Genomic DNA, 25,369 nt, shown 5'->3' with positions numbered 1-25,369 from the left:
GAAGATTAATCTACTGAAACTGCATAGAGAATGTACTGAGATAAATGTTTAAACATTCTTTTTCATTGCTTGTGATTAAGTTGGCATCTATATTCCTGCCTTTTAGAGAAACGGAAACATTATTGTAGTAGTTTCTTTTTTAATTTAAGAGAAAAAAAAAAATCATACGGCTCGCTTTTTGCTGGTCATCTCAGTCCTGCTTGTGTGTTTTGCAGTATTTGTGGTTTAAGTGCCTTACACGTATTCTTTGGTTTTTGCAGGCAGTATAACTCCAACAGTGGAGCTGAATGGTCTGGCTATGAAAAGAGGAGAGCCTGCCATCTACAGGCCATTAGATCCAAAGCCAATTCCCAATTATAGAGCAAATTACAATTTCCGGGGCATGTACAATCAGAGGTCTGTACTACTTCTATTATTTGATGTGTTTTATCCTGTGCTTATCAATGTATTCTAAGTCTTTATGAACTTCCTAGGTTATGTCAGAGTAAAATAAAAGTAAGATTTTTACTCAGGAGAGTCTCTGCAGCCTTATTTAGAAACAGGCATAATCTCCTTCTAAAAGAATACAGGTGCCCTAAGCATGTCACAAGGAATAAAGACATGTAAACCAACTGTTTCTAATTTTTAATGTGCGTACTGGAGTTACAGTCTACAGCCATGGCAGTGAGGAGGCAGAGCATTAACTTCAGAAAGAGGTTTTGCTTTTCTTTGCTGTTGTGTCCTGTGATTGGAATCTGTATCATTAAAACCCACTCTTTTCTTAGAAATCGGATATAAAACTAGGAGGGCTGCATTTTGAAAATTGGCTTGAAACCATTCTCAGGTTTCCATATTTTTAGCCATTCTGCCTGGTCAACTCTTTCAGTGCCTTAATCCTCAAGTGTTTGGTTAGGAAAAGTCCTTTCAGTTTAATAATAATAATCCTATAAATTTAGAAACTTATATTCAGACCCTTCATCAGTGCTGTCTTTACTGTAGTAAGTTGGAGTAATTGTGGAGAAGACAGTATTCAAAATTTTGTTTCTAAACTATCTAATTCTTAAAGATTAAAAAATTTTAAAATTTAAGTAGGTGGAGATATTTTCTTAACTGACCATCCAAATATTTTATTCTTCAATATGTTATAAATTGTTGAGACACCTTCATCTTTGGTACTTGTACAACTTTAGTACAGATAGGAAAAACTGTTCTAGCTCATCCTGAATTAAATGTAATTTGTACCTAATGCAACAATGTGAGAGAAATGTAAGGTAATATATGTATTAATTTGAATCCCAAGAACTTCTTTCTCTGAGATAGGTTTTCTTCTCATTTTTCCTTATTTTTCCGCCGGGAAGCTATATTAGATTAGGTCTTTTGGAGCTACAAAAGTGATACCAAGTGTAATCTGTAAAATAAGAAAAAAATAAAACAGCTGAGGAATTTCTAATAGCATGTTTTATCAGTGAAAAATGTTGCCTGCCTTATAAGATTTGCTTAATGGATTTCCTGTTAATTTTTATGCATCTCATAACTACCAAAAAGAAAAAGGTCATGAAATCTGAAGAAGTGTTTTGGTTCAAAATTACCCTTTTATTAGAAATTGAATTTACAGGAATGTTTAAAAATTAAGGAGTTTGAAATTAAATGCAACATTTCATAATTGTCTGTGGAAAATATTTCAGTTGACTTAATCTTATTTTACTTTTTCACAGATTTTTAAATCATGATAACTTTAGAGTTTTAAGATTTCATTCTGATTTTTTTTTAATAGCAACAATACCTAGAACTTTAAAATACAAACAAACAAAAATAACCTAGAAGAAGACCCTTTTGTTATTCTACAGAATAGTGCCTGATTATTGTATTACTTGTGTTGTATTTCTAGTCACTGCTGACCTGAGTCCCCTCTTACATATGTCATGGTTTAAAAAGCTAACTATGGTGCCTGAAATGAGTTTTGTTAATATTTAGAAATCCTACATTTATTTGAATTGCTTTTATAATGAGATTAGTTTGACTAACAGATAAAAATGCTAGGCTGGAAAAAATGCAAGCTAGTAAAAAATGTAAAATGGGGAATTCTGGAATCTGAACTAAGTTACTGAAACACATCTGTGGGAGCAGAACCCTGGAACACTTACCAGTTGCTAACTTTCAAGATTTTTTTTTCTTTTCATATAAAATGATTAGTACGTCTAGTGCAATCTATAAGTTTGCTTCTTTTTTGAAACCATCTTTCATGGGAACTGTGTTCCCATGTTCAGGTAAAATGGCACATGTGCTTTATTTCACTGGGAGCATTTGATTTTTCTGATCACGGAACAAACAGGCGGGGTGGGACAGAAGGCCAGAATCTCTGCTTGTTTGTTTCACTGCGCTTATTTGAGTGCAATTGCCCATGCAGGGTGACTAATACTACTGTGGCTAGTAAATTGATAAATAACTAAAACTAAGTAGTAAGTAACTAGATCCACCTGCCTATCTGCATAAACACATCCCCTCTGTGCGTACACCAGCTCACTCACCAGAGTAAAGAGGAAACAGAAGAATGATGCCATATAATACTGTTTTGGGACTATTCCTGTGTTGGGAATAATTGTTCATTGCCTTGTTTTGCGTTGGGAGGTGCTGGTCCATTGTGATCCCAGTAAGGAATGCACTTAGACTCTGCAAGGTGTAGCATCAAACAGGACCGTGACCCACACGCAGCGTGCCATGCAGGCCTCAGCTGCAGCAGAGATCCTTTTCGCTCTTACAGGATGTTCTTAGAAGGAAACAACTCTGTCATTACTCTGGTGAAAACAGAAGCGGTGTTCACATGAGAACTACTTGCTGCGCTGTTAGATGGCGTGCAGGTGGTAGCGAGGGGGAGCTGCCTGCGGGCCCCTCTCGCAGCAAGCGAGTCTGTCCTGCGGCCATGGGGTTTGGGCAGCACAGCCCCGTCCTGTGAGCCACCGTGCAGCTCCATCTGGCTGCAGTGTGGGTCACTGACTCCTCGATGCTCAGGATCCTGCTCCCCTGCCAGTCAGGATCACTGCCTACCTCCCACCCACCCTCATCGGAGTGAAGTCTGGAGGCAGGTTCTGGATCTGTTATAATAGCAAGCAAAGTCCCAAATATGAATCACATGCTTTAGTACCGTATTATGTTCCAGTAGTATGATACATTACATTTATTACCTTCTAAATTTATTACCTCCCAACTAAATGCAGACTATATAGACTGCTTAAAAATAAGATTTGAAAAATAATTTAGGTAATGTGCTGTAATCAGTATTTTTCATTTTCATCAGTTTTTGACTGTAGATTTATTATCTGTTATGAAAACAGACACAAAATAGGCTAAGTAAATTGGAAGCTGGTTTTGTCTTTTATACTGTGGTTAAATTCCCTTTACTCTTGTTTAAATAAATATGCTTTTCACATAGGTTAAAATACAGATTAAGATTAGGAGATTGTGTTGGGGAACTTTGATTCTGGCAAGATGAGTGACTTGAAGAAAAATAAAGTATTAAGTTCATCCCAGGGCATATCTTTAGACCTGTTAAGTGTAGTGTTTCAAGTGGTACAAAAGATCTCTTTCAGTAAGTCATGGAAATGTGGTCTAAGCGCTGCTATTTGTATGCAAAGTTGAGGGCTAGCTTCCGTGTCAGGCTAAGATGATTTATGTTGAGGTGGCAGTGATTCCTCCTCCTTCCTTTGTCCCCAGCCTTTGTGTCCCTGCGACTTCCCTGGCTCCAGCGCTGGGAGTTGAGCTCCTTGGAAGTGAATCAATTTTAGGTGCGGGGGGAGAGGAAGGCAGAAGTTAGTCCTAGGCCTACAACTGTCCTTAAACACCTCCTCACCTAATCACACAGACGCTTCTGCCCTCACCAGAGAGGGGGCAGGAATGTGTGTTTGGAAGTTAAGGGCAGCTCAGGTTGATTTAAGCATGTGAAGAACTACTCTCACACATGCAGTAGAGCATATTCATATGAGCAGTGTGTTGCACTGAGGATGTTGAAACAGTTTTCCTTGCAAGATGCAAGGATCCATTTGCAAGGTCTGTAGCTGATGGCGTAAATTGATACTGAAAGTGAAAGTTACTTTCTTGGAAAAAAGGAAAGTGGACAAGTGAGAGAAAAAAATGAGAAAGGGGAAAGTTTTCCCAGTGGCCAGCTTGGAAGGGAAGTGGTGGGGTCTCCCAGATGAGCATCTTTCTCTGGGTGTCCTTTCTCATGCAGCAAGTGCTCCCTGTAACACTTTCCCATCATAGTTCTATGGATTTCATCAGGACCTGCCCAAGGTCCCTGTTGCATCTTCTTGCTTATGGTAGTGCTGCATCAGAGCTTTGTGCATGCGTGTTATTGGGCTCTGTAATGTATACCAAAAGCTACTGTCAAGGGATAGGAAAAGGGCAGAGGAGAGAAGGCTATGACAGTGCAGTATAGGTACGACAGTGCAGTATAGATACAACACTGTCAACGTATTGGTATTTGCAGGTGAAAGGCCTTGAGAATAACAGCATGGGGAGAACGTCAGGGGAAAAATACAGACAGGGAAACTCTGGAAAACAGTGGCCAGGGGGCTTAGGTGAAGGGTTACAGAGCTGCAAGTGTAAGGGCAGGCCACAGAATTGCAAATGCAAAACTCTTAGCACGGCCGAGAATAAGGCATCTAAGGCAGTGTGTAGCACAAGGGTGAGGTGTTAGCCTTGTAAGTCTCTTCCTCTAAAGTTAGGAAGTGCGAGGGAAGTCTGCTCCCCTTTTAGGGGTAGTTAAGTAGATAAAGTACAGTCCAGCTTGAGAGTGTATGAGGTGTGGATGTATTAACTCTCCACTTAAGTAAGTGAATGCAATACTTGCTAGATTGTGAACAGTGTTGGGCCATTGCCGTTATACTGCATCTTGACCCGAGCTGGTAAAGTCTGTGTGATGCTGAGCTGAATCATGTGAAGTTATCAGCTTAGGTTTCTTTTAGGTTGGGTATCTGGATGCTGCAGTACATTTCACAATATAGGTAAGAACTTCAGACTGTTTTCATCTCACTCATCAATGTCTTGGGAGTCCTCTCTGGATTTTCTTTATTCAAGTAAAATCCATCCAAGTTTGGTACTAGGAGGTTTGATGGCCTCTGATAAAGCAGAGCTTTTAAAAAAGCTGTCAACCCTGAATCCAGCCATGTTAGACAACTTTTTATTTAACAAAGGTTTCTATATTACTAACAGAGATTATAATAAAGGAAAAAATATTTTGGCACTCAACATTTACTGGTTGTATACTACCTATTTCAAGCTCCACAACTTGGAGCTTTGAGCAATTTTGCAACAAAGGCACATGAGGACCTTTCAGTTCAAACAATACACATTACAGAAAAGCTAAAAATGTTGAACATTGCATTTTGTATGGCTTCTTTTATCTAAGAGCTTTACAGACTGACTCTGGGGAAGGAAGTGCTGATGCTTTCAGGGGCTGTTTGCTAACTGATTTAGGTTGTGCGTTTGTCAGCACAGCATTTGGCACGATTCAGTAGAACTGGCACGCTGCTCAGAAGGGGCCAAGCCTTGAAATGGTGGGTCAGGTTTGAGAAATATTGGCAGAGTTGAGGAAGAAACATGTGCATACTACTCATATCTGTAGCCAGTGCCAGAACCTGTACTCCCTCACATCCCTGAGTATGCAGTTGGCTTAAACCATGTAAAAAAGAACTAAAACCATGGCTGTTCAAATTAGAACAATTAAACAATAAAAGAAGATATTAGTTCAGACTACAGGGTCATCCAGCTTGCCTTGTTGCCATTGAATGCTGGTTTGTTTTAGTATAAGTTATTTTTTCTTCAATTAGAATTGAAGAGAGTCTTTCCTGCGGCTTAGTTGTCCTGCAGTATTTTCAGTTATAGAATGTCTGTAAGTGACAAAGCAGAAATGATATCTTACAGACTTACCTAAATTAAGTGTTTTCAGCCAAGACATAAAACCACTAGAAACTGAACAGCAGCTTTTGATGTTTTAGTACGGAAAGTAGTGTTAAAGAGATCACAAAACTCAATCCTTATTTTTTGGGAGAATTCAGAAGTTATTTGTTTATTATATAACATTCCTTAAAATGTGTCTCACCACAATCTAGAGAGCTTAAAAAACCTTTATTAAAAATAAAAAGCTTTCAAAATTAAAACCACTTGTGAAGTATAGGAACAAAGAAAATACAAAACAATGACAAGCTAAAGAATGGAAATAAAGTAATTAAAGCAGTTTCTTCCTTGGTTTTGAGGAATTTGGATGGTGTGATAGTTCTATAAGCATGTCACGCGAAGTGGTTGTGTCCCTGGGATAAACTACAGCTTCTGTGCACTTTGACGGTTTCTCCTGCACTGAGCCTTCATGTTAATTTTGTGTATGGTTGCTTCTTCCTGTATATATATATATATATATATATAGTATACTACAGACTAAGGAGAAGATTATCACCTTTCTCCTTAGTGTGTGTGTGTGGGAGTACACAGACCATTCCTCCTTTCCTTTTTGTTCACAGCCGTGTCATTCTGAGTACATATTTCTTCGATGTTAGTGAATGCTTCTTTATGGTACTCTTTGCAAGACCAAACTCAGAGAAATAGAGAAGCGGCAGCATATTCTTGTCTGTTCTGGAGCCAGCCAAGCTGGCTGGCCACAGACCACAGGGCATCACCCTACCTGGGCATGTAGTTCCTGCCTATCGGGTAGGTAACTCTCCTGCTGCATGCTAGGTTGCTGCATGGGACTTAGTTTTAGTTACTCCTGAAATTATGTATATCAGCTCCATGGATCAGTGCCCTAAATACCGAATCAGCACTTTAAAAATGAGGTAGAGTGAAAGGAAGTTTGAGGACTGGTCTTTGGCCAGTTACATCTGCGACTGCTAGCTTCATAGTGGGCTAACGTGCTGTCCAATCTAACGATTGAAAAGAGACTAGACTGTGTGGTTATTGGATAAATTACTAAAATTGACAGATCAGATTAATAAAAGATTGTATGGTGAAAGAATGTAGTAAAATGAAAAGTTTGTGTCTTCTATGAATGCTGAGTTAAAGATTAAATATGTGCATCAAAGGGAACAGATTTGAGGCTAGTGTTACTTGACATGAGTGTTTAGCAATGCAATCTAAATCCACACCCAACTTCATTTGTTTCACAAAAGTTACATAGTCCTGGGGGGGGGGGGGGGGGAAATCTAGCCAGAAGCACAGCTGTTGAAGCCAAATTTTGAAGTGAATGGGTTGCAGTGCAGGAGACAATGTAAAATCTGTTGAGACTATCTCCAGAAGTACACCAACAATTATACAACCCAGTTATCTAAATTACAGAAAGAGAATGAAGTCTGAAATTCTCCTGGCCTTTAGAAGCCCTTCTGTGCTGCCTGAGCACCCTATTTACCTTCTAGTAGGAGACCTCTCTCTGCGTGGAGACCTCATCCATTTGAGGCACAAATAGTCCAGTGCATAATGTAAAGGGCTGTTGGATTTGAAAGACTTTGATCTAGTATTGATTAGACCAGCCAGTAGCCTGGAAAAGGTAAAGTTCAGATTACTCCGTGGAGTTCCTTCATGACTCTAGGCACATGATTAGCCTGTTATCTGTTGCTGAATTCCAGTTATGAAGGCTTTATGTTGAGGCTTTCTGCAACAGAGGAGGATTTTATGCACAGCTGTGTACAAAGCAGATTCTTTTCCCCAAACATATGTACTGTGGCAGATGTGAGGACACTAAGTTGCCTAAACAGAGGCCTCTAGTGCCACTTGAGACATTGTAAGGTCTTTGAGACATCCGCATGGGACTGGTGTATTTGGCAGAAGACCTAGAGGAGACCTTTGCTAAAGTGGCAGCTGAAGTCCAGGCAAGATACCCTAGAGCATTTCAAATAGCCCCGTGTAGCTAAGTTTAGGCAGTTGAAGGAATCCCTAAAAGCAGGGTTCAGTCATCATACCATTTCACAAAATCCACCAGGACTCCAGCTATTCGTGGGAAACTTCTGCTTTTCACAGATCAGTCCTGTGTCACATCATGAGGATGCCTTAGGTACACAACTGCATCTCAAATGGTACTGTGTGCTTGTGTTTAGGCAGCTAGATGCTGTTCTTTACAGTGCTGGCGGGATTCAGATCCAAGCTCAGATGCCTCTCAAATAGTCTCTGCCTGTGCACTAGAAACTCGGTCTCCCATTACAACCAGTGGAAGGTTTAGTCAGAGCACTCACTAGTCTAGAATGCCGTTTGTCATGCCATAAACTAGGAAGTCTGCATTTCATATGGATCTCTCCAGAGCTTCGCTGCAATAGCTGAGTTTCTACACGTTAACCAAATACCTAAATTTAGGCATCTGAATCTAGAGCTGAATCCTACCCTGAGAAATAATGCTAAGAATGTTGATATGTAATAACTTCATGAGTGCTGTAGTGGGAGTCATCTGAATATCACAGGGGAAGGACTGGAAAAAGATAAAAATCTCTCCCCAGAGAGGAGAGGCAGAGAAAAGTATCAGAAGAACAAACTCTTTAGGGACGTATCTGGGTAATAACAGTTCTAAGGGGAGGCAGGCCTGAAATGCTTTTGATTGAACGAAGTATTATTTTGCTGCAAAAACCTGTTAGGCTGTGGACACCAGTGCTTTCGCTCTGCAGGTGAAGTGGACCCTCGGTTCTGAAGCCTGTTCCGTTAAGCTGAGTTAGTCACAGCAGAATAAAGCCCTTGGTCAGGAACAGTGTGAGGTGGCACTGGGTTTTTTCACCTTGCTACAGTTGTCAGCTTCGGACTTCAACCATAGGGCTCAACATCCCTCCCCTAAAAAGACCCGAAAGAGTCTGCGTTTCCTGTCAGTGTCGCAAAGTTTTGTTCTTAAAATTTGAATTTTATTAAGAGGTGTGATGATAAAGATGTTTACTAGCTGACTTTGCGAAGACTACTTTCTGCATTCCTTGCCCTCCTCCCAACCTTTTGGATGAATGGACAAAAACACTTTTGGAAGAAATATTAAAAACTACTTGGACATAGAAATTAACCGTTTGGTTAGAATAGGTTATATCTCCTTAAATACACTGTAATTTCATTCTAAACAACAGACAGGGATTTCAGAGAGAGAAAATTTAGGGATAGAAAGAATAGTCCTAAGACTAATGCAAGTGATTGTTCAGATTAGCAATTTAATTGTTCAGCTGGAAATGGCTGATTGAAACCATTAGATGGCAGCATGAATTTGTGTTTTGCTGCAAGAATTTCACAGCAGAAGCACTCTGAAAAGTTGCCTTTTTCTATTCTGCAGCTTTTCATTACTTTAAAATGTTGTAATTCCAGCATAAAACAATTAAAAACAGGTTTGATGCAATCTTTTGTCTCATCGTTTTCTTCTCCCATAGTGATTTAGGTGTGAGTAAAAGGTGCCAGTTGTGAAAACTGAAGTGTTTGTTTTATTGACACAAAGACAGCAAGAATTCTGCATTTTATCATATTATTTCATTTCTCAGGCTTAACCGGAAGACATTTTAAAGACATTTCCTAAAGGTACAGCTGCATCTCGGCCACCAAACCTGCACTCTGTTCATTGTAATGAAGCTTTCTGATGATTTGAACGTCTATTCACTTGGAAGGGATTGAGATTGCCAGCTGATAATTGATTCAGTTTTGTACATTACCAGTGGAGATAGGATTCAGGTCATATCTTAAAGCAAAGTCTTGTACATCACACTGTTATTACCCTGCTGGTGTATCAACATTATGGTGTAATAATCCACTCACAGACTTTTAAATGAATTCTTTGTGTTCATCTTCTGCATGCTGCATTTCACTTCCCCTGGCCTGTTTGTTCCCACTCATTGCCTGCCTCCCACACAGACATATTGTTATAAGGAAAGCGTTGAGTACAGCTGTGCGAGGATTTTTCTTTGCTAGTATTTGTTTCTAGGAAAGGAAAGGGAGAAAGTCAGTCCATTTCCTGTTGGTTTAAAACAGCAGAAACATCTGTTTGTCTTAAGATAGTTTTCCCAAAAGAACAGTGGCAAGGGAGCTTGCAGGTGATGAGCTTTGCCATTGCCAGTAGCTATCAGTTTAGACAATAGTGATTAGTATGGTTGGCTTAAAAAACGTATATAAATTCCTAAAACGACAGAGGATATTTATTCCTGCAATAAAATTTCTGACAGCTAATGTTTAATTTCTACAGTGTTTTAAATCATAAAAATACATAGAGTATCTGGGATCAGAAAACCCAGATCCTGCTGTGGAATCTACAGACTCCATTACATTCTTTTCAAAAGCAATTCTTCTGCGGTCCCCTCATCCTGTTATGGTGAAGTTTCGCACTGCTCACAAAATGGTGTTAGATGACATGTCCTTGCACAGCATGCGTGTAATCCTTCTGACAAATGCATCACATTGCTACCATCCACTGCGTTAATGGGTGCATTTAACCTATCAGGGATCAATAAAATATATAATCTTAAGTGTATTTACAACATTACATTGACAGCTGTAGATTAAAAATCAAGCTGACAGAATATAGAGCAAGCTTTGCAGATAGTATTCACAGTACAGCGTCTCTTCATCCTCTAAGTCAATGCACTTACCTGATATCATTAAAATATTTTTAGCCTTAGCTTTAGAGCATCTAGACGCTTCATCACTCTTCATGCCTAAAATTTGGTAGGTAAGACATAATGTTTTGCACCATTGCATTCCTCTAAACTATCTTCACTCAAGATTAAGTAGTTTTGTCACAGAATCACAGAATGGCAGGGATTGGAAGGGACCTCTGGAGATCTAGTCCATCCCCCCTGCCAGAGCGGTGTCACTTAGAGCAGGTTGCACAGGAACGCGTCCAGGTGGGTTTTGAATGTCCCCAGAGTTGGAGACTCCACCACCTCTCTGGGCAGCCTGTTCCAGTGCTCTGCCACCCTCAAAGTAAAGAAGTTCCTCTTCTCCTCTTCATGTTTAGTTGGAACTTCCTATGCTCAAGTTTGTGCCCATTACCTCTTGTCCTGTCGCTGGGCACCACTGAAAAGAGCTTGGCCCCATCCTCCTGACACCCACCCTTTAAGTATTTATAAGCATTGATAAGATGAATTTCAGTGAACATCAAACAGTTGTCAATGAACTCTTGGCTCTATTTACAGAAGAGTTCCTGAGTCGCACTACTTTATTCTTCTCTTAATAAATATTTTTCTTCATTTTCTTTCAGGATATATTGAGCTCCTCAAACCACTTGCTTTCTTACACTGTCTAGTAAGAGGGACTACCGTTTTCTTTTGTGGTCTTTGCCCCGCATTTTGGCTATTTCTCCTGAAGCTTCCATCTATGGGACAAGTAGATTGGTAGATTTCTTTCTCTGGGTTTTCAGCTTCTTCAGATCTCTCTATGCTCTGGAGAAGGTACATCTGGCTCCACATCTGCATCTCCAAGTTTCAGCCGTGACTTTTCTTGGTCTCTCTTAGTCTGAAAAACATAAAGAGGTGAAATACAGATCCTTCTTATCTTGTGTTGCCTAATGTCTGTCTGTCACCATTGCTTTTCTACTTTGGAGAGTTCCTATAAACCTTCTGATTCAAAGATCTTCAGAGCCAACAGCCTGTCCCAGCACCTTGTGCATCTCTTCAGTCTGCCGGCTTTGCAGTTCGCTGGGTGTCCCCCATTCCTTTCTCTACACCTGATTGTTTCAAGGCAGCTTTACTTTTAGCATACAGACAGAAGACTAGTGTTGTTGGTGTGTATAAAAATGAGAACCAATTCAGAATGCTCTTCTAGGAGCAGGAACGTTTTGGGTGTGTTTCTTATTTTCAGAGCTAGCTTTTTATTCACCCTCATCTTTTTCCTGTACTTTTTCCTGTACATCCTGCTGAGTTGTGGATATTTCAGTTGCGACACCTGTGAGATAATGGTTCAATGGAACCAAGAAGAGTCGGTCTTCCTTCTTGTTGTGACTTTTCTGCTGTGTCCGGAACCTGAACATTGGTTACCAGTAAATATGTTCTCTGCTTGCTTTTTTGGTAATGACACAGGTGAACTGCTATTATAGCTCAAATGTCACTTTGAGAGGCTGTCATAATTTTCCTGAGGGAAGCAAGCAGAAAGGAGGTTAGTGGCTAATTTTTAACAGATTGTAATTCACTAATATCAGACTGGAATTGTATTCTCTCCTAGTCAAAGGTCTTTGTCCCTTTTGAACTGAAAGTTCTGCCATGTATTGAGGAATTATTACATTTTCTCAAGAAAGGTTTTCAAGATTCTTTTATGATAGAATATATGGAGTTTGAATGCAGAAATTCTCACCAGCGACCACTGTGTTATGGTTTCTCTTCAGGTCTTGTCTACAGTAGTGATTTTGGTGGCTGCTTGTGTTCTGTGAAAGAAAGTACAGTTAACACCTCTTCCAAAATGCTAATTTCTGGGATATCATGAAGATCTGTTTGTCTTTTTAAAGAGGAATGCCAGTTTAAATTGGTTATTGTCACAGAAAGGATAGCTGCACTCACAGTATCAGATACTTTGGGACCATGATTTATTTGGATGATTTGTTTCACTGAAACGCGGCCGAATCCCCCAGTATTGTGATCAAAAGGGAAATCATCTCTGGAAAAAAAAACAACTCTCTTTAAGAGTTTGAGCTTTTTGAGGCTCTTTTCCATGACAAAAGAGGAGAAAGTGGATTCTAATCACTTTACTGATTTAGATTCAAATCTGACATTAATGTCAATGAAACAGAAATGGGGATTCTTAAGGAGGTGGGTATCAGCAGATGAGCCTTAGTTCTGTTCAGTAAAGGTAATCTCTGTACTGACCTTTGTTTACTAAGTCAAAGGTCATAATAACCATTTTGGATATGCATACAGTCTTAATTCAGTTCCTGGGAGAGCTATGGAATGAATCCTCCTGGGGCCTATCACAAGTCAAATTATTGGGAAAAGCCAGCATGGATTCATCAAGGGCAAATTGTGCTGGGCAAACCTGATCACCTTCTACGACAAAGTAACCTGCTCGGTTGATGTGGGGCAAGTGGTGGACATTGTCTACTTGGATTTCTCCAAGGCTTTTGATACAGTTCCCCACAGCCTCCTCCTAGAGAAGCTGATGTGCTACGGTCTAGACAAGTGGTCTGTGGGGTGGGTAGGGAACTGGCTGACAGGCCGCACCCAGAAGGTGGTGGTAAATGGCTCCTTTTCAGACTGGTAGCCTGTCACAAGTGGAGTCCCCCAGGGATCAATATTGGGCCCAAAGCTGTTTAATATCTTCATAAGTGATCTGGATGACGGGATCAAGTGTACCCTGATGAAGCTTGCCGATGATAACAAACTGAGTGGGGAAGTGGCCACTTTGGAAGGGAGAGCCATCCTACAGGAAGACCTGGATAGGGTGGAAGAGTGGGCTAACAAGAATTTAGGAAGTTCAAGAAGGACAAGTATAATGTCTTGTACCTGGGAAAACATAATCCAGGAGTGCAGCACAGGCTGGGATCTACCCAGCTGGAGAGCAGCTCATTGGAAGGAAACCTGGGGTCCTGGTGGACATCAAGCTCAATATGAGCGAACAGTGAGCTGCTGTGGCAAAGAAAGCCAACAGGATGCTGGGTTGCATCAACATGGGCATCACCAGCAGAGATAAAGAAGTCATTATCCCACTGCTCAGTGCTTATCAGGCCGCACCTGGAATACTGTGTTCAGTTTTGGTCCCTGCTATACAGAAAAGTTGTGGACAGGCTGGAGAGGGTCCAGAGAACGGCCACCAAGATGATCGAAGGACTGGGAAGCCTGCCGTATGGGGAAAGGCTGAGAGAACTGGGTTTGTTCAGCCTTGAGGAAAGAAGGCTTAGGGGAGACCTTATTACCATGTTCCAGTATTTAAAGGGTGGCTACAAAGATGATGGAGACTCCCTTTTTACAAGGAGTCACATGGAAAAGATGTGGAGTAATGGGTACAAGTTACTCCTGGGGAGATTCTGATTGGACACAAGAGGAAGATTTTCCGCAATGAGAACAATCAGCCATTGGAATAATCTCCCCAGGGAAGTTGGTTGATTCTCCATCATTAGATACTTTTAAGATTCGGCTGGACAGGGTTCTGGGCCATCTTGTTTAGACCGTGCTTTTGCCAAGAAAGGTTGGACCAGATGATCCCTGAGGTCCCTTCCAACCTGGTATTCTATGATATGATCAACAGTCTTTGGTATCTCTATCCTTCAAGTCTTTTCTGGAGTCCCTACTTTCTAGAGTACAATTCCACACCACCTTATAAACATTTCCTACCTGTAACCTTATATTTTAGTATATTGATCTAATACAATCTAACTTTTTTTCTCTATTAATACTCACTACCAAATTCTATTCAGTGGACCAACCGAGGGAAGTCACTGTGCATTCGTGACCCCTACTGCTGCACCCTCATTGCATCACTTACACATTTTTATTAGCAATGAATTTATATACTTGTCAGTCATTGGTGTAAATCCATTATGTCCATTAAAGTTCAAAAACTGAAAGAATATTATGTCTGCTATTCATAAATAAGCCTCCCTAGGAAATCTGCTCTTTTTATGCTTTTACGTAGAAAGGAATCAAAGCACTGAAGGACTTCACCACACCACTTGTCTGTTTGCTTTCCGATGTTTTTGCCCCGTCCAAACTTCACTATGACTGATTAACACACCCCTTCCCTTCCCAGGTGTAGATAAAGCTTCCTTCATAAGGCCATCCCCGTTGCTTTCAGCATCCTGATAGGATCAGTGCAGGGCAACACAAAATGCCCTCCCTTTCCAATTGACCAAGCTCTCTCTGTCTCACATTTAATTTCTTTGCAAGTCTGATGGCACAGATGGGAAGATTTCTGGACAGAAGCCGTAGCTGGCCATGATAGTACATTTTCAGAGGATGCAGAGATGGTAACTAGCGAGGTGCAGAGTGTGCATTCTGTTAACTGCACTCAGCTGCTGAGAGGAGACTCGTTAAGCCGGAATTACGTGTGGGGTTTCAGTTTGTCCTTAACTTTTAATCGTTTAATTGCCAATTTTAAAATAATAGGTTTATTTTTTCATATCGGATAATGCAATTTAATGTCTATATGTTTACATTCCTCCAAGTGGGAACAGAATGTAGCCCAAGATACACTAGTTATTTCAATTTAAGTTAATTTGGATGGTGAGAATCTCTCTGTGAGCTTTCTTGGGCCTTTTTCCTCGGTGGACTTTCAATTAATTAATTCCTATGAAGTCCTAGGCCCGAGATGATTTTGTTAGTAACATTTTTATTAGCATTATATTACCAGTATAAATATATGATAGAATTAAATGAGTGAGGTACTTCATTTTCTCATTTGCTTAGTCTCTAAGCTGGCAAGCGACGTGATTTTTTTTGACATGAGTTTCTTATGTAGAAAGAAAATGATATTGTAGTCAGATATGCAACACTGTTTATGTTCTTTTACTGTAATGGGTATTTGGACGGCATTCTCAGTAACCACTCTGCATGCTTGTAAAGATTAGTGAGTAATACAGTTCATGGGAAATTTTATGAGCTGAAGTAGATAAGAGTTTGAGATGTTTGTCTTCTGGATGTCTGCTTTAACCTCTAAGTATACAGCGTACATCGCAGCTTCATTGTGTTTTCCCTTTTAGTCTTATGGTACTTGTTTTTATGTCACAGAAAAGAACATTTTCTTTTTTCTTGTATTTATCTTTTCCTCCCCCTCACCCCCATCTCCATTTCAGCATTGTCCACTTGACATTTTCCAATGTCTTAAATTCTGGAGGCAGTATTCTTGTTAAGTTCATATATTATTTATGCTATTTTTGCAGTCAAGAATAAGTTGTTGTGTTGGCCATTTTCATTACTTAGATGAAAATACTTCTTCAGTGGCACATAACATTTTGTTCTGTGCACTCTTCTTGATTTTGATTGTTGTTTTTCACTTGTTTTTTCTACCTTAGTCTCCAGTGTACAGTACTTTGGAAGGTTTATCTCACAATCCCTTTTTTCCTAGTTTTTTTCCTTTTACTTCTTTTTAGCCTTTTTCTTTTTTTCCTCTCATATCTCTTGCACTAGTTTTTCTTTGTTTTGAAAAAAGGTATTCGAGCTGGTTTTGAGACCCTTCTGGGACTTTGAAAAGTACTTCTAGAATTTTAAGCTTTAGACTGAAGGAGCGCACAATAAAAGTGGAAGCAGAGATCTGAACTCACTGTGCATGGAAGCATCTCTCTAGCTAGTGCTACATAGCTGGCTCAATACCTTCGCTGTATTACTTGTTAGCTTAATCCCTGACTGTTCAAGTATTTAACTTACAACGTCTGTAGCTTTCTGTTGGTTTCTTCTAATTACTTCTAGATGAGCAACTGTTTTTTGGTTGTTGATGTACTTATTTACTGCATATGGTAAACAAAGTAGTGGTATGTGCAGAGAGTAAATGTTGAAATATTTATTTTAGTCAAATGTCTGTATTGAGCAACTTGGAATTCAGAGATACAGTGGTGTGGCAATATTATCGTCTTGTCATCACAAATTCTCCTGGGAAGATTCCACATTAGATAATGTTACGTTAAACTTAATCCCCCTCCCTTTTGTTTTTTACTCAGGAATGTTTCGATACTGTGATCGTGAAAACAAGAGTCATTTTTTTTGATTAAGTTAGTCGTACTGCGTGAAGGATCTTCATAGTCTCTAGCCCAGGAAAAAAAGGAAAAAAAAATAGGAAAGAAAAGGGGATCACCACTAACTTCATGAAATATTCACAGACTTGGCACAAAGTTTAAAAGAAAGTATAAATAAAGACATGGAAATGAAAAAGGATAAAACTCAACACGAAGTTACTGTATACTAACGGTAGATTTTGTCTGACTAATGTGTTAACCTTGCAAGTTATGTGTTAACTCATGTTTTAGGTAAAGAGAGTGAAGTAAATCTTATATTTGTGGGATTCTGTTAAGCATTTTATAGCACTGTATAAGGATACTGTTTTCATTAAATTGAAGGAGATGGGGATTTGTACAAGAAATGCAAGGTGGGAAAGGAGAAGATAAATAATCAGCAAAATTGAAAGTCAAACTTGGAGGAAGATTATTAAGTGCAGTTCTTCCAGTTTTAGAATCGGCCTTTCTAATTATTTTTGTTAAAGGTGTTTGCGCAAAAAGTAGGAAAATGTTCGTGGGATGTAGAAGGCGTCATCACTGCATGGGAAGATCAAGATATGCCAGGAAGTGTTGGATGATCACGAGGACTGGCACATTAGAAATGGGATGAGACTAGACTTCCCAGTATAAAATGTAAGATTAACACCATAGGCACTAGTAGTACTAACTCTGTTGTCACGTGAGGGTTATTCAGTTGGAAATCACAGAACAGGAGTGTTACTTAACATTACTAATTTTTTGCAAGATAAACTAAGAAACAACTGATGTGAATGAACCAGAGGAGAGGCAAATGTGATTTTTAAGATGTGTTGAGCAAGACATTTCGGGTAAAGATATGTAAATATTGCTGTTATGTGGAACACTGTTACCCTTTCTAATGGTATATTGTCTACCATTCCTGACTTTTATATTTTAGAACAGGAGCAAGTATAAGGAAGGGCTGTGAAGGATTATCAGGATAGTGGGTAGCCTTTTATACAGAAGACTTCTAAAATACCTTGACTTGGTCCCTTGCAAAACAAAGGCTGACAGGGAATGGGGAACCTCGCCTTGGAGGGTAAACGTAACAAAAAAGTAAATGAGCTATATAAGTTAAAAGACTATTGACACAAAACAAAATGTAAAAGTATAGCCAAGCTGAACATTAGGAGATTCCTAAGTATGAACTCAGCTTCTAGATCATCCTCCCAGCAGAAGCACTGAAAGCAACTCTTATTTGTTTTCTAATAAGACCTTAACAGATAAAGAGGACTTCATTATGCGGTTGCCTGCTATTCATGGATCTTAACTTTTTAATGCAGGATTTGCTTAGATTCTTACATTTGAAATAGAGAAGGTTTGGGGTTTCTATGTCTTAAAAGGGGAAGGATCTTTGTTATGTTTTCTCATTATTTTAAAAAAAAATAACAGTTGCTTTTGAATCTCTTTCTGTTAATATGTTTCCATCACATGGTTGTTCTTTACAATTCTTACATGGTCAATGAAACATTATTTTACTTAGGGGGTTTCTACAACTAGGTCAAAAATGGTTTCATGAAGTGATAATAGCAAATATTATATAGAGAAAAAATATTGAATAATCCAGAATTAATTAAATTAATTTTAAAGTTTTAAAGATTTGTATTATAGTTTAAAACCATTTTTTGAATGAAGGATAATCTGGGGCAAGTATACATGACTATTTTTAAAACTTGTCTGTGTAGCTAAGAGGAGGTCAACATTAGGAAAAGGGAAAATAGTCATTGGCTATATAAATAAATAAGCTGAATAGAAATTTCATAAAATTATCTTTCCATCTAATAAGGTATTTAGCTAAAAGTGATACATTGTGCCTTGCCTTGCTCACTTTACATTATGAATGTTTTTGGAGGATGTGGAGGTAACCTAGAAGAGGACAGCCAGACTGATTCTGGGATAATGGGCTGTGGTTGTCAAAAGGAATACTTGGAAAAGAGAGCCTCTTTGTTCCCAGGTGTTGTTGTGGACCTGCTGAAAGATCCAGAAGGTGGACTGTATGAAGACAAAAGTGGCTATACGGGATGTTTCATTCTTCAAAACATAGAACTCGCATCTGTAAGAAATGCACGTGGATAATGGACTGCTTAGAAAAATAGGGCATGGCCAGGGAACAGCTGCACCGAGCAACTTGCTCCCCTAGAGAAATTTCAAATGTTACGGAGAAAAAGTTGCTCACAGCGAATGCTGTTTCCTACTCCCCTGCACAATCTGTGGCTCTCTATCCGTCTCCTCGCAAAGCTCACAAAATTTTCCTGATTAAGCAGTGTCAGCAGGGCTGCCAGCTTGATTGAGCTGGTATGGAGAAGGAGCCGGAGGGAAAACGTGCAGGGAATGACCCTTTCAGCACAGAGCTGGCATCTGAAGGATGACTTGCCTGTACCATGTTGCGTCTCGTATTTTAGTGGCCCTCGTCTTGGCCAAAATAATCCCTGTTCCTCTTCACTTTGCAATATGAAATGGGAATAGGGTAATACCTCCTACAACACTTGTGTAGTGGGGAAGTAGTTGGGTTTATTTGTTCTTTTTTACATAGGTGAAGAATACATTGGCCATTAGAATTTAGACAAAACCTCACTGGAGTTTTTAACAGCGCAAAGGAGGCTAAATCTAAATAAACTTCCTGGTTTCCTTGAGATGCAGCTTGCACTTGTTTTGTTCCCCCCCTTCTAAGAATAAAGTGACAATATTTATCAGAAACATTTATGCCATTGAGGAATCCAGAGAAATGCAGGAAATGCAGTTTGAACACATAACGTATGTACTAATACTTTATTTGTCTTTGTGTGTGTGGATTTGATGGCCAAAAGGAAGAGGCCCCAAGGGCTCCTTAGTATGCAATTAATATTTTGGCTAGAAAAGCAGCAGATTGTTTCAGTATGCTTACATGTTATGACATCATATTCCAGTAAAATTATAATGAACAGAATTTTTGTTTGTCTCTGTGGCAAACCAAAATGAGTTTTCTAATTGTCAACAGACCTTGGTGATTTATTTAATTACAGTGGCGCCCGCTCACACCAACTTAGTTAAGGTCTGTCAGCATTTCTGTTATGAACCCCTATTTTTAGGGGTTTATAACTAGTTGTAAATATTTGCTCATTGCTGAAACTTGGCATTCAAGGTCACAGTCATAGAGCAAATATCCTTTTTCAGGTTGACTATTCTAAAGTGATACCAATGGCATTAGCTAAAAAGTAGATTTCTGATGCTATGAAACTTAGAGGGAGTAAAGAGAACCTGCTTTCCAGACCTCTTATTTGAGGGATCTTCTTAAAAATCTCAAATCTCCAGATGAGACAGATGAAAATTAACTTGTTTTAATAGGTTATATGTGACTAGTTGTTAAAGTATTATCCTTTATCATGTTTTTTTCCCTTCCAATTGAATGTATTATTTCACATGTCCTTTTGTTGTCTTCTGGTCTTGTAATCTTCTGTCATTTGTCTGTTTGTCAGCTTACGTGTGGAGGAGTGTTCTACTATCACCTGGGAATCTTTTTTACATAAGAATTTTCTCCAAAGGAAAATCCTAACCTTTGTAGGTGCCATGTAGAGTGCAGGGAGATGCATATTCTTTAAATGTAGGTAGTTTTAAAACTTTCAGAAACCTAGTGAGTCCGTACATGAAGCGTTGTTGCAAATCCTGACTGTTTCAATTCTGTGGCTGAACAGCACCACAGAGGGCTAAGGAGTATATATTTAGGTGTTCTTGTGGTGGAAAATATTGTGCTGATATGTTATTGTATAATAATCAGCAAGTGTTCTCAAGATTTATAATGTTCTCAGTCTTTTTTAGTAACTCAGATGTAATATATTGGGAAGCTTTGTTAGAGATCAGTGGCAGGTATGGTATTTTATCTTTGCATTGGGTTGTTCCTTACATGAGTGTGCATCTTCAGGATGCAGAATCATTCCATATTAAAACTCAGTTTAATCATTGCACTGTACTTCCAGATTGTAATATTATGGTTAGTTTTAAGGCTTTTGTTAATATAGTCTCTGTCCTCACCACTGAAAAGAGGAGGGTGTTTTGATTCTATTTGACACTCTCCATGTTATAGGGAAGCCAATATGGTCACAGATTTAGTCCATTTTTTGAGGATTTCAGGTGCTCCTTTGCACTTTTCTGGCAACATTCATACTATCAGTGCTCTGTTAACTCTGCTTGAGGCCAAGCAGAGCAAGAAAAATTTAATCAAAACCATGTAAAAGCCTAATCATTCTGCAAATGCCAAAGAGCTGCACGAGGCTCTAGAGCCACAGGCTGAATATCATTTTTCCATATTATCACATAAATAGCTCCCTAAACACTCTTTAAGAGAAGAGGTGGGGAGGGGTGAGGGAAAAGAGAGGGCCTGTTGTGGGATCTGAGTTTATAAAGCAGATTAAGGTTCATGTGCTTTCCTCCTTTGCATGTACTGGAGAGAAAGGTAGGTCCAGTAACTCAACAAGAAACTGGAACTTCTGATGGATGTTGTGTTTTCCCTAAATCTAGGTAGTTGCTAACAGCACTACCACATTTCTTTTTATTTAAAGAGGATTGTGAAGTACTCAGGTGGGATGTGCTATCAAGGCGCTTACTGCTTTTGCATGGCAGAGTTTATTCTGTGCTAAGCTGCAGCTATCAGAGGCAGCCAACAGATGCAGCTGCTTCCAGACTCTAGTTCTAGATCTTCTGAGAACTTCTTCTGGGATGGTGGGAGGATTCCTGAGAACTCTTTGAGAAACTTGAGGGTGCCTGTTGCTGCAGGGAAAGGGTAGCTACAGGAGGCTGTGGCTTCTAGCAATCTCTGGCAGCTGTCAGCAAGCTCTGTCAGCCACTCCTGATCAAACGCTGCATTGAACTTTTCTTCCAGCTCTCTCCTGATTAGAGAGAGTCAAGCACCCATTCAGCAGGTACTAGGGAGAAGCCCATGGAAGTGCAGGGCCTAGAGCACTGCTTCCAGAGAGAGGCAGCAGATGCAGCAGTATGCGCAGCAATTCACACAGAAGGGAGCCAGAAACTCGCTGAGGACAATGTGTAAGTGCTCAGCAATGGTGGTGATACACCACACGGCACAGTTCCTGGCACTATCCGGAGCAACTATCCCTGGTACATCAGAGACCTCGAGTCAGATCTAGTCCCAGAGGGAGGATGCAGCTCTCCAGAACTTCAGCTGCAGGGAGGGCTGGAAGCTGGGATGGGGAGACAGTGGTCTTGTCTGCAGGAAGTGTGCACTGTCAGAGGGTCTGTATTACCAAGTAAAGGAGATGCAGGAAGATGTCAGCGAACTGTGCTGATATCACTAGAGCTGATGAGTAAGAGATCAACTGGATCTTCCCTGAGACCCTGCAGGTACAAGAACCTGAATCCCCAACTATACCAAAGGAGGAGCAGGGAAAGTTAGTGCTTATTGGCCTGGGATATGAGGAGTCCTGTAATGGAAAAGGCTGGAAGCTTGTAACTTTTGGTACCAGGAGGAAGGCTTCTGTTCCACCTGCAGATCTGCACCTACAGTTTCAGTGCCATGGCATAGATGAGGGCCTAGGAGCTCTCAAAGCACCCGAGTCCTGTAGCAGTACCAGAAGGAAGGAGCAAGTGATAACAGTGGGCAACTTCTTACTGCAGGGAATGGAGACCACCATCTGTGAACATGACCTGCTGTGCAGGGAGGTTTGCTTCTTGACAAGAGCTTGTATTGGGACATTCTGGATGAACTGACAAGGACTGTCTGTTCCTCAGACTCTTACCTACTGCTGCTTTTCATTGTGGGCACCAATGATACTGTAAGGGGACACATGGAGCATAACAAACATGGCTACATGACTACAGAGATTTGATTTTTACAACTGTGGCACCCTCTTTGAGGATCAGTGCTTGGAAGAGACAGGATCCACCTGACTAAGTAGGGCAAGCATCTTTATCAACAGGTTGGCCAAGCTGGTCAAGAGAGCTTTGAAGTGATGTAGAGTAGAGTTGACCTATAACAAAGTGAGGAGGTGATGGGCCAAGTTAGTAACCAAAGACTTGATGTTGATAAGAGAGGCCCTAAAACCAACAAAATGGGGCTGAAGGAGTCCCACCCCAAGTGTTTGCACACAAGTAAGGAAGAGCCTACAGGACAGGGAGAAGTCCTTATATCTGTTCTGGGAAATCAGTAGTACACTTGGGTTCCTCTCTAAAGAGACAGTAACACACTTAGGACAGAGAATAGAGAGGAGGAGTGAGAGGTCTGTGTGCAGCTGCTGCAGGGCTACAACCTCAGTGGAGTCACAGAGATATGGTGGTATAGCTCACACAAAGGGAGTGCTGTAATCAATGCATACAGGGTGTTTAGGAAGGACAGGCCAGAATGTCAAGGACAGAGCGTTGTCCTTTATGTGAGAGAGAGGTGGGAATGCATGGAGCTCTGCCTGGGAATGAATGATGAGACAGCTGATAGTTTATGGGTCAGGTCTGGAGGGCATACCAATGCAGGCAATGTTGCGGTGGGTGTCTACTACAGATTGAATGATCCAAGAAGTAGATGAGGTCTTTATCAGGTGACTGGAAGAATGTTCATGGCCACAGGCCATGGTCCTCATGGGAGACTTTATGGATGTCTTGGAGGGACATCAGAGCAAGGCACAAGCAATCCAGGAGGTTTCTGGAGTGCATCAATGACAACTTTCTGACATAGGCAATGGAGGAATCGGTGAACAGGGGCACTCCTTCTGGAGCTCACACTTTCAAACAAGAACTGGTCAGGGATATGAAGGTTGGGGTCAGTGCAGTGACCACGAGATAGTGACAGGATCTTGACAGGAGCAAACAAGGGAAATATCACAGATCACAAACTAGACTTCAGGATAGCAGGCTTGGATCTCTTCAGAGACCTGCGTGGAAGAACCCCAGGGGGTACAGTCCTGAAGAGAGGAGGAGTCCAGGAGAGCTTGTCAAGTTCACCTCCTCCAAGCTCAAGAACTGTTTAATTGCCCGTTCTGACATGCAGGTAGTCAAGCAAAGGCAGCAGGAAGCCTGCATGGATGAACAAGGAACTTCTGACTAAATTCAAACAGGGTTTGTGACCCAGGTGAGGTGACCCAGGATGAATATAGAGATACCGTACAAGTGTGCAGTTATGGGGTTAGGAAAGCTGAAGTCCATCTGGAGTTGAATCTGGAAAGGGATGTGAAGGGCAACAAGATGGGCTTCTACAGCAGCAAAAGGAATACTGTTGAGTGGGGCAGGGGACCTGATGACAAAGGACATGGAAAAGATGGAGGTGCTCAAAATGCCTTCATCTCAGTCTTTACCCATAAGATTGGCCTTCAGGAGCCCCAGGACCCTGAGATTAGCAGGAAAGCCTGGAGAAGGTAAGACTTACCCTCGATAGAGGAGGATAAGGTTGGGAACATTTAAACAGATTGGACAGGTCCATGAGGCCTCATGGGATGCACCCATGAGTGCTGAGGGAGCTGAATGATGTAATAGTGGTGCCACTCTTGCTTATCTTTGAACGATAGCTGTGATTGGGGAGGTTTCTGAGGATCGGAAGAAATCAAATTTCACCCCTATTTTCGTGAAGGGCAAGAAGAAGGATCTGGGAAAATAATAAGTCAGTCAGCCTTACTTCAGTTCCTGAAAAGATGACAAGGGAAATCATCTTGAAAACCATTTCTGAGCATATTAAGAATGACAGGTGTCTGTAAGTAGTCAGGTTGGATTTAAGAAGGTAATATTGTTCCTGACCAATCTGATAGCCTTATACAGTGAGATGACTAGCTTGGTGGATGAGAAGAGATGAGCGGATGTTATTTATCTTGACTTTGTCAAGGCTTCAGACACTCTCTCTTATAACATCCTCATTGACAAACTGGTGAAGTATGGCCTAAATAAATGGACCATGAGGCAGATTGAAAACTGGCTGAACTGCCAGGCTCTAAGGATTGTGATCATTGGCACAAAGTCCAGCTGGAAGCCATTTACTAGTGGTGTAAGCCAGTGGTCAATACTGGGGCCAGTACTGTTTAATATCTCCATTAATGATCTGAATGATGTGGCAGAGTCTACCCTCAGCAAGTTTGCAGATGATACAAACCTGGGAGGAGTGGCCGATGCACCAGAGGGTTCCTCTGCCATCCAGAGGGACCTCGACAGTCAGGGGAAGGGGGCGGACAATAACTTCATGAAGTTCAACAGAGGGAAATGCAGACCCCTGCACCTGGGCCGGAATAACCCCATACATCACTACACATTGGAGGCCAACTGGCTGGGAAGCAGCTTTGCAGAAAAGGACCTAGGGGTCTTGGTGGACAAGTTAAACGTGAGCTGGTAATGTGCCCTTGCACATGTTGTGGCCAACAGCAACCTGGGCTGTGTTTAGAAGAATGTTGTCAACAGGTTGAGCGAGGTCATCCTTCCCCTCTAATCAGCCCTGGTGAGAGGTTACATCTGGAGTGCTGGGTCCACTTTTGGACTCCCCAGCACAAATTCAGTGATGAGCCAATAAGCTGATTAAGGGACTGGAGCATCTCTCATCTGAGGAGAAAGTGAGAGAGCTGGGACTGGATAGCCAGGAGAAGAGAAGGCTCAGGGGGATCTTATCAATGTATATAAAATACGTAAAGGGGATGAGTAAAGAACATGGAGCCAGGCTCTTTTTAGTGGTATCCAGTGAAAAAGAAGCAGAAACTGAAATACAAGAAATTCCATTTAATTGTAAGAAAGGAAGGGACTTTTTGGCTGTGCGGGTGGTCAAACACCAGAGCAGATTGCCTGACAGGTTGTTGAATCAAC

General features: G+C 40.7%; 1 protein-coding gene across 6 annotated transcripts in view; it reads left to right on the top strand.

The window, feature by feature from the left end:
- STAU2 (staufen double-stranded RNA binding protein 2) overlaps nucleotides 1-25,369 on the top strand; it is a 170,740-nt gene that overhangs the window by 27,544 nt on the left and 117,827 nt on the right. For all 6 annotated transcript variants that reach the window (XM_074577279.1, XM_074577282.1, XM_074577283.1 and 3 more), the window contains one exon: nucleotides 261-396. In XM_074577279.1, coding sequence (XP_074433380.1) covers nucleotides 261-396 — 136 coding nt within the window. The remainder of the gene's footprint in view (nucleotides 1-260; nucleotides 397-25,369) is intronic.

Source organism: Larus michahellis, chromosome 2 (genome assembly GCF_964199755.1).
Source record: "Larus michahellis chromosome 2, bLarMic1.1, whole genome shotgun sequence".
Classification (NCBI taxonomy): domain Eukaryota; kingdom Metazoa; phylum Chordata; class Aves; order Charadriiformes; family Laridae; genus Larus; species Larus michahellis.
The sequence above is the reverse complement of the archived record's forward strand: the minus strand, read 5'-3'. Positions and strand labels throughout refer to the sequence as shown.